At 35.2% G+C, this 16,046-nt stretch overlaps 2 protein-coding genes and 1 long non-coding RNA gene across 4 annotated transcripts; all 3 read right to left on the reverse strand.

Annotated features, from left to right (window-relative positions):
* Window positions 1-1,761: 1,761 nt before the first annotated feature.
* LOC145564462 (potassium channel KAT3-like) lies at window positions 1,762-5,811 on the reverse strand. 2 transcript variants are annotated; one of them, XM_081624771.1, is made up of 12 exons: window positions 5,461-5,811; window positions 5,101-5,316; window positions 4,858-5,013; window positions 4,563-4,620; window positions 4,135-4,452; window positions 3,808-4,047; window positions 3,536-3,634; window positions 3,408-3,440; window positions 3,137-3,322; window positions 2,590-2,995; window positions 1,986-2,127; window positions 1,762-1,860 (listed from the first exon to the last, which is right to left on the reverse strand). In XM_081624771.1, exons 1-11 carry the CDS (start codon window positions 5,646-5,648, stop codon window positions 2,015-2,017), a joined length of 2,013 nt encoding a protein of 670 aa, XP_081480897.1. In that variant the 5' UTR covers window positions 5,649-5,811; the 3' UTR covers window positions 1,762-1,860; window positions 1,986-2,014. The 2 variants fall into 2 exon arrangements, with proteins under 2 accessions (XP_081480897.1, XP_081480896.1); XM_081624770.1 differs by having other exon boundaries at window positions 1,762-2,127.
* Window positions 5,812-7,054: 1,243 nt separating this feature from the next.
* Window positions 7,055-9,496, reverse strand: LOC145564463 (uncharacterized). Its single transcript, XR_014094834.1, has 4 exons — window positions 9,321-9,496; window positions 9,135-9,168; window positions 7,458-7,879; window positions 7,055-7,299 (listed from the first exon to the last, which is right to left on the reverse strand). It is a non-coding gene; the product is annotated as an uncharacterized LOC145564463 (long non-coding RNA).
* A 502-nt stretch (window positions 9,497-9,998) lies between these two features.
* LOC145564464 (uncharacterized) lies at window positions 9,999-14,289 on the reverse strand. The gene is made up of 5 exons (XM_081624772.1): window positions 13,802-14,289; window positions 12,336-12,600; window positions 12,028-12,224; window positions 11,374-11,561; window positions 9,999-10,697 (listed from the first exon to the last, which is right to left on the reverse strand). Exons 1-5 carry the CDS (start codon window positions 13,894-13,896, stop codon window positions 10,411-10,413), a joined length of 1,032 nt encoding a protein of 343 aa, XP_081480898.1. The 5' UTR covers window positions 13,897-14,289; the 3' UTR covers window positions 9,999-10,410.
* Window positions 14,290-16,046: the final 1,757 nt, after the last annotated feature.

A 16,046-nucleotide genomic window follows, 5' to 3' on the forward strand; every position in this document is an offset into this window, starting at 1 on the left:
GTTAAGTAAGAGAAATTAATTAAATATTGTAAAACCTTTCTAAATAAGAAAATGGAGCAAAAATTTAAAAACGGCCGAAAATAAAAAGTGAAACAAGTATTTAAAAACGAAGGGAGTAACACTTAAAAGGAAAATCGTTTTCACGTTTTAAGTATGTACATACGAGTAGTGTTGGATTGTTGGTTATGATTCGCATTGATAGAAGCAGTAATTGAGTTGTTTGGATTAAATGATATTTAAACTATTAGAGGAAGCTTTCTTTTAAAAAAAATATTTATGTTTTTGAGATACAAATCCAACACATGAATTTATGTGGTCCATTAATTTCACAGTTATATATTAAATATGTAAAAGTACATGATTATTAATAGAATCAATAATTACTTATTCCGTATATGATTATTAATAAAATCCAAAATAAGATTCAAAAGCCGATTTAAGACAATTTAAAGGGCCAAGTATGCACCAAATAATTAGATATGAAGTATAAGTTATACCCTCCCTGTCTTTTTCAGTGTCCTAATTGAACAAAATACTGAATTTTGACCTATACTATCTCTGATTATTAATAAGTTAATGTTTAAAAAACTATATACTGAAACAATTACCCATATAATTGTAGTTGATTTTTTTGTACAAAATACATATATTGGTCAAGTATGTATGTAAATAGTGAGGAAGTCATAATGGGTACTTAAAAAACACGTGGGAGTATAACACTAGGCATGATCAAGCCCTTTAAGTGGCATAATATGATACTATACTTTGTTTATTTAGTTGGATCTCAGATTTCTTGAGATTAAGGATTCAAATATTTTCAAAGGAGGGTTCAGAGAGTCAGGGCCTCAGGGGTGAAGGTCCTCTTATCCAGTCATTTTTCCCTCTTACTCTCACATAACATGCTTCCTATATACTACCTATATTTTATTTTTATTTTTTTAGAAAACTACTCTCACATGATATGACCCACATATAGACCCTGTTTGGTACTAGCGTTTGAAATAGCGGTTAGCGTTTTGACCAGTTAAAACACTATTGGAAAAAATTTGAGAGTGTTTGGCAAGGTAGCGATTTTAGTAGTGATTAGCGATAGAAGTAATGTTTAGGTAGCTTTTCTCAAATGTTAAAAATAGTAGCGTTTAGAAGTAGCTGGTGGCGTTTGACAAATTTTTATTACTTTTTAAACAATATTTATATAAATTTTGATATATTTTAATGTTGCAACCGCTACTTTTACCAAACACTTATACTATCAACCGTTACTTTGACAACTAACCTCTACCCACTACTAATTGTCTGCTACTTGCTACCTTAACAGCTACCCGATACTCGATCGCTAAAAGATACCCGCTACCGCTACTTTTGCAAAATAGGACCATAGTCGAATAAAATAATCCTAAGATTTGAGGTATAGTTAGGGCCACATTTTTATTGGTAAAGAATGACGTGTACGTGATGATAAGATGATAGACATGTGAACTCGAACCTGGCTGGACCACCCTTTTGAATGTTCTAGCATAAGGTCCACAACACATAACTATGGGCCTAGGCTGCTACGACCCACGAGGTAATCAGACTTGACATGAAGCACGACAGCCTTTTTTTTTTTTTTTGGAGAAAACGAGCCTATAAAATATCTTTACCAAGCATACCAATGAATGTAGTATGAAAGACAATAAATAAAATTATAGAATGTGGTTCCTCAAATACAGAGGAAGCCACTGCATATACCTCATTGTATGATCTACCATTCTACCCTGCTTTCGAGTTTCAATAATCCTTCAAATTCAATGCCTTTGAAAAACTCTTACATAAATGACATACTTTCGTACTTTCCATTTGGATTAAGTTGGGCCTCAGCTGCCAAAAAAAAGTTTTCGCATTACTAGTTTAAATTACGTACACTGCGGAGTAACAATTAATTCCGGCCATATGGAATAATTGTTAGCCTCCTTTCAAAATTGTATGGAAGGTCTAAACTCTACCTGTACAACTAAATTACACCCAATTCTTTTCAGTGATATTGCACGAAAATTAGATGGTCTCCATCTCTGATCACACCAATGTCTTCAATTTCTGCATTTTCTGTACTGATAATTTTTGTGAAGCATCGCCTGAACTTCTGGCCTGCAGTTCAAAAGGGTTGAATTTGTCAACAGAAACACACAATCGAAGAATTGAACAATGTGTAGGAAAAAATGAGGTTCTCTTGATTGTCAACGAGTATGGATAGATCTGGCACTGAAGCCCGGTACGGCCCAACACAAAAAAAATAAAAAAAAAGAAAAAAAAAAGAAAAAAAAGCACAGCATGGTAATGTGCGTGTGGGCCGTGAACCGCCTTTATTTGGGAGAAGCACGATAAGGCACGACGATAAGGCATGGCAAGGCCAAGCCTGTCTAAAATCAATGCAATTTTTCTTAGTCACGCAAGCCCGGCACGTGGGCCGTGCACAGGCCGCCATTTTTAAAACTTTGGCCCGGCACGAAACTTTTGGACTGAGCCTAACTAATCCCAAAGCACGTGGGCCTGGTACGAGGCACAACCCGGCACGGCCCAGAGCATCTTTGAGTAGGGACTGGCTGGTACCTGCAATATTGAACAGCTCTTCAATGCTATCTGGCAGGACTATCAGTTTGCCAAACTGTTTCTCTTCCATACTGTCGCTTTGCGACTGCATGTGAATGATCACCCTAATCTTGTTAACATTTGTAATCGCTGCTCCAGGATGTTCTACATAGTTGTTTGATCTCAAGTTTTCTGATGCTGCCTTCATACCACACCCACATGTGACTGAATCATCATATCCTTGAGTTTCCACCTTGTATGTAGCATTCCATCCTTTGTGCATTGTGAGATATTCAGGAAATTGGGGTTCAATTTCATCTTTTAAGCATGTAATACATTTATGTTGGCTATTAAACCGCTCCCTATAAGTATATTCCTCAATGTCTTGCTGCTCCAACAAACCTTGGCTTGCTAGATGTTTTAGTTTCTGCAGAATAAAACAGGCAAAAATCCCATCTATAATTTCATTTACAGAGTATCATCTAACAAATAATCTTGGAATTTACTTGTATGAGAATGAAGGGAATATCAATTAGGCTTGCTCATTTACTAATGTTGGAAGAATTACCGTAAATAGATGGCTCATGATGATGTGTCCATCTGCTTCGTTTGCTTGAATAATATTTGTAAATGAAGTTCTATTTAACCTTAATATCTGAGACAGTTCTGAAGTCCGGACAGTGAATGGCTGAGGCTTGTTACATAGAACCCCAATCTCTCCAAATATTTCCCCTTCAAGTAGCTTCTGAACAACCTGAGTACAAAGTATAATTTTCGCTGTTAGACTGAAAAATTGATTTCCTTGCATACTGTCTCTGTTAAATTGACCGCATAATTACCTGATTACGCCCATTAATGTGTGACACCATGTCCTAAATAAAAGATAACATTTCATCAGTTTACAAGTCTTTCTGATGATTTGGTTAATTGTTAGCTTGTTAAAGTGCTTGAAACAATAAAGCTTTACCACTGCACCAGATACGAGAATGTATATATCCATAGGCGTTTCATTTTGTAAAATCACATCTTCTTTAGGTGGAAAGTATTCAGCCTCCATTTCCGAAACCTGTATACTAGGAAAATCAGGGGAAATAGGCTGAAATGGCATATGTAACGCAATATAGATTGCAGTGTAGTATCAGCCTTGGCCAAGAGTACAGCAGAAAGTAAGCATATACTCGTATACTGATTGGAAAATAAGAACAGCTTTGAAGTTTGTCAAGCAGGAAGAGGTCTTACAAGTTGCAAGAGAAATTTTTGAGAAACTCCACAGAAAAGTTGAACTTTCTGAACAACGGGAAAGAAAAGATGTTGTGCAATGCTGGATCGGAGAGCTTTGGGCAGACTGTTTAAGGTCTGTTGCTGTTTTAACCCTTCAGTTTTGAACTTCAGACATACATGTGACAGCATTTGGTCCTGTATTCTGGGAGGAAGTTGGTTGCGTGCTGCGAATTCTGTACAAGCTCTGACTGTATCTCTCTGCAGAACCATTAATCATGAGCATTTGTTCATATTATCTAATTCTAATAAAAACTTATATATATCTAGCTATATTGAGCCACTCACAAAATTTCTGGTGCGACTTGTCCAGTGAACAACTAGGTTTGTCATGTTTCCAATGATGTACGACGTGAGTCCTAGATTAAAAAGCATGTAGAAGATGTCAAACAGCATCTCGATAGTGTTTTCAGCATGCAGGTCACCATAGCCAGTGGTTGTTAGTGTCACAATAGACCAGTATAGTGAGGCAATGTATCTCTTCCACACGCCCTGTGATTTAAAGTTCGGGTTCACTGCACCAATCCAAGTTTTAGTTGGATCAGGGTATTTGTCTGCTATCAGGTAATAGAAGCATCCAGCATAATGAACAGCAAATAATGTTACCTGTAATTCAATAGAAGTCAAAAGAAAAGATACCACTTACTTATTAAAGTTAACAATTATTACAATTAAGTTGACTATAGAAATGGTAAGCGGAGTTCATGATGGCTTACTGCGACAAGTTTGGTGCAGCGGGTCCAAAAGTAGTTGAAGTGGATATCTTTCTCGAGCCTGGAGATGGTAAATAATCATAGCAAGTCTTAGGTGAAACTGTCTCGTAGTAATCAAATAAGAAGTATAAGATGGTACTAAAAGTTACCCTTCAGAAAAGTAAAAAGTCGTAACTAAAACTTTTCATTAAAAACACAAATCAGTCTGGTACTCTTGCAAAAAATTACTGAGTACTGTAAGACTGTCGTATCATCCAGAGTTTTACTTCATCAGTTCATTTAGAGTTTGATTACAGACCTTGCAAAGAGGGAGCTGACCCTCCGAAGTCTCCAGAGTCGAAGCATGTTAAGTGCTTTAAAACCTAGTCCGCCGTTGTGGTCTGTAAAGAGAAGGCTAAGCGTCTGAAGTGGTGCTGTTGAACAGACATCAAAAATAAACCAAGTTGACAGGTACCTATAAAAAAAATTAGAAAACTTTTTAAGTCCAACTTTAGTATCTAGAAGGGATGGAATCCGAACTGCTGCATAATATTATACTAACCTGATTGCAATTTTTTTATGATCATCGATTAGTAAGTAAGTTCTACGATCAATATATGCAACAAAGAAGGTGAGAACTATATCAATTGCGAAAAAACCATTCACGACGTGATCAATGATGAAGAGTGCATCCTGTTTGTATACGAGGAATGCAAACTCAAACGGACAGATCCATGCTGAATACACAACCAGGATTATTAGCAGCATCTCCCATGCCCTGAAAGTTTGAACCTTTTCACTTAACTCTCATGACAACTGATAGAATTTTACAGAAAGATGACAGCAGTGAAGTATGTTATGTCAAAAACCTTGATAGAGTAGAGTGTATGCTTTAATGTTCAATCCTACTTTGTTATCTCACCTGTAGCGAGGATTGAATGGTGAGATGACATATTTATTGAGCTTGACAGCTTGGTTGATTCGAGCTCCAAGAGACGGTAAAATATCATTGGAAAACACGCTGTCATAGCTGCTACCGTGATCAATTCTCAGCTCGTCTGTGCAAAAACGCTTGAAGAATGTTCTTATGCAGGAAAGCCACACCCACATGCTTCAGTATGCGGTGCTCAAGAGTCAAAATTATTCTTTATGCTCAAGATTCAGAAGTTTTTTGTAGTAAACGAAGTGTTCTAATTAATTTTTACTTTTGCAAGCTGGTAAGCTATGTTTGGAAGGGAAATACCTGTTTCTGAATCATATATATATTCTTAAATGTCTACATATATATGCAATGACAACAGAAGTGGTGCGCGATTGCCATGTAGACAGATTGATGAGAAAATTGAAAAAGAAACATCTTGTGACCCAACCAGAAATGGAAAGGAAGCATATATGAGCATATGGCCCAGGTAGATCTCGTGTATAAAGGTAGGAGAAGGATCCAGAGAGAAAAAGGCAGCAATTGTGGCTGAAATACGTCTCTTTTGTATTAAAATTTATTAGCTGGTGCACTGTTAAGGGGTTCATGGGTACCAGAAAGAGGGAAAGTTCACATCAAAGGTAGTTTAAATTGTTGTAAAAGAGGTTATAGTTAACTGTAATGGTAATAATTGGCTTGGTGGATGGCTCCAAAAAGAAAGGAGGCCTGGTGCTGCTGGCAGGCAGCCGCACTCTGCAATAATTTATACAACCTCCGTTCTTTTATAATCGCAACATTTGCACTATTTATGATTGTGAGGAATAGTGTCTTTTAAAGTTTTTGACTGAATATGTTGACTACTCCTCTTGTCTTTAAATTTTTTTTCCTATCTAGACAGTTATTGTCTCACAAAAAAAAAGTCAAGATATAATTGAGAGACAGAGGGAGTAATATTAGAAACAAGTTATTACATACATTTGAAATGATTGTTAGATTAGATTGACTCAATGTATAGGTTCTAAACTTCAAAACTTAAAACATATTTACTACAGAGTAATAAGATAGTAAAAAATAACAAGGGTTAATGCTGAGCATTGAACATGTTAAAAAACGTGATTAAAATTAAGTAATGGAGGGACTATTTGATATTTCATGATTCTTGTATGTAAACTATTTACAATTGACTCGAATATGATCAAATCAAATCCAACTCGAATAAAACAATTTGTCAACGGGACATGAACCATTCCAAAGGATGCAGTTATCAACTGGGCCATATATGCTCATATGATTTTTGTGTGTAAACTATTTACAATTGACTAATACTACTAGTTAAGTATTTATTTACTAGTATTTATTTTGACGAGAAATACTACTAGTTATTAAACCACATACTATGTGCGCATTATTCCCCCTACACAGTGACTCTTCACTTAATGGAAGACTTCATTGTTCATTCAGTTGTACTTAAAAAAGATCATACTAAACAGAATATATTAGGAATAGATTACATACTAATTTCTAGTCAGTTATAGAACTTAGAGTAACTTTTGAAATCTCAAGTAAATGCCAAAAGACGAAGAATAATCACTGTAAACACATGATCTTCAATAATTTGGCATTAAGATTTCAAACCAGAATGCTCAAATTCAAGCTTATACATTAATTATATGAACTCGAATTCAAAACTAAAACAAATTCTAAAAAAAAGCTATCTAGGTGTAAATCCATTTCTACAACTCCGCCGCAACAGGTATTGTCACATTATAGCCCATTGAATTTGACACTGTACTAATCCTGTTCCGTCGTTGTCCCTTGCTGCATTAGCAGCGAGCGCCAACACTTTCAATGATAGATAGAGGTAAGTTAAAGGAAAGGAAGGTCAAAATTGCTAAGAGGCTCCCTTGTTAACTAATGACCAATAGAATATTCCAAACATGTTCATTAAAGATTTCAAGAATGCAATGATGTACAATGAATGGAATGGAAAAAAAGACTACCTCATGTGTCTGACTTCGTGTATGAAGCACCAACTTCATTTCAACCAAATTGCCTCAACTTGTTCCCTTGACTCCCAAAATGTCTCGTTGTCATATAGTAGATCATCTATTCTGTTAATTCTGCTTGCCTGAGTTAACTATGCATAAAGCAACAATTAGTAAAGACAGACCATCTATGGTTTTCCATTATCGATGATTATCCATGGTCAGTAGATCATCAAAGACCAAAACTTTTGGGATATATTGCAACAATTTGTACTTTAATGCCAAAAATAAGAATGCAAAGAAGATTGTAGGCATTGTAGCAACAAAAAACCTGCCTTCAAGTCTCTTGACAATCATAGTTTGAAGTTGCACTTGTGCCTCTTAATAATATCAGTCGGTTTATAATTCAAACCTCAATCACCTGTAAGACTGTAAGCCTGTAACAACAGATGCATACAAAGTTCTCAGATGCTGTTCCAATTGCTCATAGCAGAAATGGAAAATAAAATTCGATTCAGAAAATTCAGGTGTTAGAGTGCATCACAAGACATAACTATGTCAACTAGATGCATTAATTCCTTCTTGATACTAGCTTCTAGTTCAAAATTTGTATTGAAACACAGTTGCTATTATTGCAAATCAATACATCATATAAAAACTGTGAATGACTCAACTTCTCTTATGCTAGGAAGGTTAGCAAGAATATTCTTCTAGACTTGACCCGAATAGCAGCTGAAGATGAGAACATGAAGTTGAATGCATAAGTAGAAAAGCCTGGGAGTCCCTGATGATTAAATTAAATAAACCAAGATTTTACCATGACTGCAATTTTAGAGAGACGCGAAAGCGAAAGCCTATGGGGTCGCTTCTGTAACTGGATAACCAGCACTCCTATGGTAATGCAATTTCATCCTCAAGCATGTGTTTTCTTCATGTTTTTTCATTATCATCCATTACCGCTTGGGAGGAGGTATTGGGTGGGAATGAAAATTTATAAATAAAAATGAACAATTTGGGGTGAACTAGCATTGTCATGAGCATGAACCTTACAAATTCACATACAAATTCATTCTCATTACCATCATTTATGAATACTTACCAAACGGGCCATTAATGTTGTAGCAATCGAACTTTTATTCTCACATCCAGTACATTTTACTTCTCTCTCTTTCATCAATTTCCAAACTTTGAAAAGTGACCTAAAAAATATATGGAGAAAAAAAAAAAAAGAAATGGAGGGGGTATAGCACTATAGCATACTGCATAAACATCTCCAATATAATATAACTGATAACTTATGATCTTTCATATGTTTGCCAAATTTCACTCACCTTGATAGAAACAGGCTTAAATGATCCTATTCCTAAATGCCAACCGCCAAGCATAAACTCCGTAGTATTACTTATAAACAAAAGTAATTAACATCTACTTAAGTTAATTGCTCAACTACAGGTTGAATCATAAGTAAACTTAGAATGAGTTATATGAAAGTCACATTTTCTTTGAAATCATTTTTGTGCATAGTTACAGAAATTAGTGACTACAAATTTTGTATAAATCAGCATTACACCGTTTGATTAGCAAAGAGTTCAACCTTATCGACATTAAGAGTTTGAATTGAAATTCATTCATAAACCAAAAAGTATTAGAATGCAATTAAACTGAAATTATGGCAGCAGGAATATTTCAAACCTGTCAAATGACTCAAATATGGCCTCAACACTCCCTGCATTCAAATTGTACAAACATATATCAACCAAAGTATAAAAGGCTAATTACAAAAATCACAAGCTAATCATAGCATATCACATCACTTTATATTATAAAAAAAAAATAAAAAAAATAAATCAAATAAGATTCACCAATTAGCACAATCACCTTCAATATAATCATCCTATATTTATCAACCGTTGTATATATCAACGTGTATGTAGATAGAAACTCCGTTGAAGGCGAGCCTTATCGAAGCATCATCATTAGTTTCACTGTGGTGTGGGGATGATGAAGATGTGGTGATGAGGAGGATACTAAGGAAGATAAGAGGGATTGAATAGTATATGAAAAGATTGAAAAATTAATCAGCATGTCTTTGGGATATATATGACATATTCTCAATAATTGCATAAGATATTTTGAACTTTTGACTTTCAACTCGTAGTAAAAAGAGAGGTAAAGAACTACACACTAATCATAATCAGAGTACCCAACTGATTTTTTTGCCAGTTATATAATCTTAGGTGATCACTCTGACCTAATAATATGGTTTGAACTTGTTAAAAGCCATATATAACAAATAATACACTTCTAAGTTCATACATAAATACAGAAATTTATCGATTCAACTTGACTTGACCCTATAGCATGAAAACTGTACCAACTCCAGCGACACCAACCAACCATATTGTTAATAATGATCTCAGAAACCTACTAAAAGTTAGTTCAGGAAACACTTAAACATGAAAACAAAAAATGACCACCCAACCAGCCAATCAGCATGTTTGACACGTATCCGTTAATCCAGAAAAGGCTAAGAGAAACTGACAAAAGAAAAGGTAATACGAAGTACAAAATAAAGGCCAGGATATATAACAGAGTACCAAATTAGATGAATCTTTTTGTAACAGAAATAACAACCCCCATATTGCCAAATAAAGATATGAATCTTGAACAGAGTGCACAGATACTCAGATAGTCAATCGGACTAAACTGAAAAAACTTAACAGAACATGAGAACTGAGGAAGACCAAACAATGTTTACACTATACATCTTCAACAAAAATCCTAGTCAACACATTACACATTAATGTGGAAACAAACTCCGTTCTTCTGGCCACCAAGGGGTGTCAAAGCAGAAACACCCACCAATGCAAGCATCCCAGAGAGATGCACAATGGCGAGAGAAAAAACGGATGAAATAGCTGAGATCACAGCACGAATCTACTCTGTATACAAGCCGAAGCAGAAATTTCTACTTGGCCTTCTTCAATAGAATCAATGTTCTGTACTCTGCATCATCCTTAATGAAGCTCCACCAAATGTAGGAAAGAGGAATGCTAATGGCATGCCACACAGCAAGGGCATCCACAAAATCCCAGTAAGGTGGAAAATCATAAATCACCAAGAGGATAGAAAGAGCTCCCCCGAAAACTACAATCCATAACTTCGAACGTGAAGGATGCTGACTCATACGACCCCATACAGCCCACAGAAGAAGCTGAGCCAAACCCATGGTTAGGCACACTTTCATGTTCAGACCTGATGGACACAGAGGAAGTGGAATTCAGACAGGTGATCATGAAACATCAAAATACTAATAATTTACATGCAAGTTGGAACTGAGAGTCAAGAGAATAACAAAGCCTTAAAAACAACTAAGATTCATTAGTTTACTCATAATTCCATCCTAAAGCCACCATTATCATGGGAAGGGGAATATGTGCAATAAATACCAGTATTAGGCTATAGGAACAGCCAAACAGCTCTAGTAAAAAGCAGATGTGGACCAAGGCCAATTGGCCACCGTGCTAAAAATACCTTTTAGAGAGGTCAGTAATATAAAGTTACAAGCTAGAGAGTTTCACATATGAGCAACTATTTATAATGTATGGAAGGGGTAATATTTACAATCACAATTCAATGATCAATCAAAACATTCGACTTTGGATCTCAAGGATTATATTAATTTGCTTTTTAGTTATTCCATACTTCGTATTTGCTGTGAATTACTAATAGACAATTCTAAGGGCAAAGAGTCTCTCTGCATTTGTAACAAGGCTCTGTTTCACCCAAGGGCCCAGACCCAACCCAGAAGAAGCAAATCCTCTTCCCCACTTCATGAATGAAATGCATGAAATGATGCTTTGTAAATCAACAAACTTCCTTATAAATCAACAATGTATAAATAGATAAAAAAAATGAAAGAGAGATTTACCATAGTCAAGAGCGTAAAAGTTTAGATACAAGATGTGTGTCGTCACAAATGCAATTAGTGGTGCGGAAACCATAACCCTAGAGGCTTCCCGCTTTATCTCAAATGCTCGAAAGATAGCTAGGATAAGACCAAAGCCAAGCAATGCCACAGCAGAGGAGTAACCTAGCTTCTCTGTCAGGTCCAGATCTCTGTAAAAGGAGGAAAGGTTACAGATGCCAACCAATTTCCACATCATTGACTATAAGCATAAGGACATGCAAGTGCAGCAGTAGTCTAACAGGTTTAGACAATCAGTAATTCTTGTTATAATGTATTAATGACTGATAGCGACCTCAAAGCCACAAATTTCCCAGTTTTAGGCTTTCAATATAACAACTTTATAAGTATAAAATATATATTTGAAATAAATAAATAAAAAGCCTTGATCGTTCTAGCCCATATCTTTTCCCTTTCTATTGGTGTGAGAACCTTTAGAGTGTAAAAATCAATCTTGAATTGCACTTTTTTGCCAAGATGCCAACATCAAAGTATTTAGAAGCTATCAAGAACATACATAGCTAAGGATGCAGAATTCAGGGATATCTTAAAGCTACGGCAGATGCATAAATTTGATAAATGAATTACACAGAAAAATACAAAAGGATGAGTACTGACCGACTGTGGAAAACTGCAGCCCAGAACCAACAATTCATTGCCAAGACACCATAGATATGCCACAAGCCAGAATATTCATAATATGTCTTCCGCTTATCCGTCAAAGGCAACTTGTAATAAACAAGAATGAAGAATGATATCCAACCGTGAAATTGTATGGCAAGATTGAGTGCAGAAAGAGATACAGAAACAGGTTCCTGGAGAAACAAGTGGAAATCATTTTAAACATGATAATCAAAGAATAAACAAAATTAAAAAGTACTTTATAATACTATACCATATTTCAACAATGGGAAATACATAAGAACCTGGATTCCATATACACGACGAAATGGCCATCTTCCATGATACTTGACAGGTTTCTCTCCAAGCTTTCTCCTTTCCTCCTCCCTTGCAAGCATGCAATAGTAGCGACAATCACTGTGGCAATCCCACTGTTTCCATTTCAGATAGAGAGGTTCTTGAAGATACCATCGACCATCAGAAATGTTACCATCGGCAGTGAATATGCAATGTTGAAAGCACTGATGGCTTCCAACACAACCAGTCTCCTGACAATTTTCCACACAAACCCTAGAGCATGACAGAATATATAATCAGTAGAAGCTTTGTACCAAACAGTCAAGCAAGAAGAAGATAAAACAAAGTCAATGAAAGCTATGAAGTGCACATCATCAATACTAAATTACTAATCTAATAATAATGCTAAAACATTGCCAGAACTCATTTCTAACATCAACACTATATTTGACAAACTACAGGCTGAATCGTCCACTGAATTGGCTCGTAATATACACTTTATTAAATATATACGAAGTTTAGGAGAACAGTAGCTCAAGAACAAAGGCTACACAAAATTATTATAAACACAATCAGAAAAAGATCCATGGAAGTAAGTATAAAATTCCTTAATCCTGGTGCCTCTCATCCTACCTTGAAGAGTTTCTGTGCCATTAAAGGTATTAGAACCCAATGCACTTCTTCAAGGTTGTCAATCAAGCAACTAGGCAAGAACTTAATATCTATCGGATGCTCAACCCCAATAGGATGTCATTAGCTATCCAATTTTCTCAACTTAACAAGTTCACAAGTGAGTAATGAGCTAATGGCTTATGAATAGTCCCATATCAAAAAGGTTTATTTACTTTGAACGGCTAGAGTGTAACTTTGACGTTCCCACAATTTCCAATTGGTTTCAGGATGGAACCACCTTAAACGAACATCTAATAAGTCCAACTATCCGCCATCGCGATCACAAAGAGGGATATAATCCACTTTAACATTCCCCTCCGCCATCCCACCCCTCATTGACCACTAAAACTTAAGATTTAATAAGTAATCTCATTATGAAGGTCAAACAACCCATTGCAAAAGACTCAGGGTGGAATAAAATTGTAACATTGAATCATCGCATCAATTCTTCTAAAAAAATAAAACCTTAATCATATCCATCCAACTCACAACCCCACTAAGTCACATTCTTCAACTCACTTTTTAAAAATCCCCCACTTTTTAATCCCAAAAAAAAAAAACCATCCAATCAATCAGTAAACTTGATGTCACCAATCACACCCATGAATTCCAATAATCGATCAATTCCCAAATTTCAAATTCAAAAAACAACAAAAATTCACATATATCAACAAATTAAAACCCTAATTAGCAGCAACAACAGCAACGAACATTTGCAAATTAACCAATTAATCAACAAAATAAACTAAACCCATCAAAATTAAACGACAAAAAAAAAAAAGTAAAGCAAAGATTAGACAACCTGTAAATTGGATCAGCATCACCTTCAGTAGCTTTAAGAGCACGAGCAATGCCGAAAAAAGCAAAGAAAACAACCAACCAATGACAAAGTGCCATCTGGGAAAAACCCAACAAAAATGGAGGAGAGAGAAAGTAAACGGAGATCAAGCTTTATCAGCTATGGCGGCAAAAGTCAGGCGATTTACAATCACATTTTTAGGAGGAGAGAGAAAATAGAGGTGCAAGATTTTGTGGGATTTTCTTTGGGAGAAATATTTAATTGCGCGGAAAAATTGGGAAGAAGACAAGTGGGAGAAAAAACGAGAGAGATAAAATAAGTTTGGGAAAATGGTACGGAAGTTAGTTTATTGAAGTGAGTTTGGGGGTTTTGGTAAATGGGAACAAATCATGATTTGAATGACAAACTGATTTTCTGTACATAATTTTTTGAGACTATCACCTGACATGTGGGTGTAGATTTGTGGATCATTAAGGTATCTTCAGTTTTGTTTATTGCTTGCCAGGAGGTTGTGTGACCATTAAATTTTGAGGTTGGAGAATGATATTTAATTTGAGATATGGCCAAGTAATGGTAATTGCTAGTTGTGGGATTAGAACCCACCACCTACACTAGTAAAATAGACACTAAATAGCCATCAACCAACTCAGCTAAAAATAAAGAGTACATATGATGAGTAAAATAGCCTTGCGAAGGGAGCGGACAGATGTAAGGATGTTGAATAAGAGTTATCAAATTAATTTAGATATTAGGATATATTTTCTATATTACTGAGGCTCGAAAAAAAAAAACAAACAAACAGTTAATGGAATGAATTTTTCTAATTGGATAAGATTTTTAGAGGTGATTAGTGTGGTTTCGAAAATGTATGCGATGATTCACACTAAGATGGCTAGGCTGATTAATTGACTGAAAAGGCAGTATGGGTGAATGTAGCGACAGTGGTTTCAGTGAGTGATATTGTGGTTTAATTATGGGTAGCTTAGGTTAAAACTTTAATTTATTAATCATTATTATAAAGTTTTGTGTTGGATTTCGTATCGATCAACTCACATTGAAAAAAATGGATGTTTCAATTCAGATGTATCACTTTCCCTTTTAGTTAATAAATTTTCTTATGTATAGTACACAAATACAAAAGTTATGCAACTAAAAAACGGAGGAAATATATAATACAACTCACTTATCATCTTCTTCCCGTCTAATATTCCTCTAGTTTCTTTCTCTAGTATGTGTTTTTAATAGTTCATTTATTGTGTTTTGCTACTTGATTATTTCTTTTTTGTTTATAATTAATGTTATTATTATTATTATTATTATTTTAAGGAAGGTTACTATATCTTGAGATGAAATTTATGTACATAGTAACGAAGGTGGAGCATTAGATAATGATTTAGGTGGATACATTACTCACAAATAATGCCCAACACTAATATTTATAGGTAATATATGGAGGTGGAAGTAGTGTGTGAAAACTTCTACCCACATACTCTTTAAATTGCCATATTAATCTAGAACCTTTATGACCATTCACCAATTCTAGAATTTTCCACAATTCTCCGTCAAATTCTCAACGTACGAGAATTTTCCAGAAAATCTTTGGAATCCTTGAGACATAATTAGTTGAGCTTATGGAATTTATTGAGTCACACTAACCCAACATATACTTATAACATGAAGTTTGTATGCTATAATACCTCGTGTTACTTTGTTATCTTATTGTGCTTTTCTTTAATCTGTCTACGTCTTTCTATGTATTCATTTTCGACTTGCTATTTCCTCTTTTCTTTTTCAGGAGTTAAAGTAAACCATTTGTAAGGGCAAAAAATAAAAAAAATAGAGAACTTCGTAGCTTACTTCATTATTCACATACACTTCGTATTAGATACTCCATACTTTTTCCAACAGTTTTCCTCTTTCGTTGGAAATTATAATTCAATTCGCAACAACACTAGTCATCACCAAAGATTACAGTGGAATCATAATCAAGACATTTACATTCAATCTCGGCAAAACCAAAGTATCCTTAGCAAAAGCTACAACTATTCATAAAGAAGTCCAACAAGCTCTTCATTGCGCCATTCAAAAGATTAAAATTGAAGGTGGTAACCTTTTAGGCTTTTAGTCATTGACTCAATAAAAGACATTTGGTTAGTCCCTTGGTTTATCAATCATATTATCGAAGACATTTGTTCCCTCCCCACCCAGTTTCACATTTGGGGCATCCAACTTATCTACAAAAGCCAAA

The sequence above is a fragment of the Chenopodium album genome, chromosome 10 (assembly GCF_948465745.1).
Source record: "Chenopodium album chromosome 10, dcCheAlbu1.1, whole genome shotgun sequence".
Classification (NCBI taxonomy): Eukaryota; Viridiplantae; Streptophyta; class Magnoliopsida; order Caryophyllales; family Amaranthaceae; genus Chenopodium; species Chenopodium album.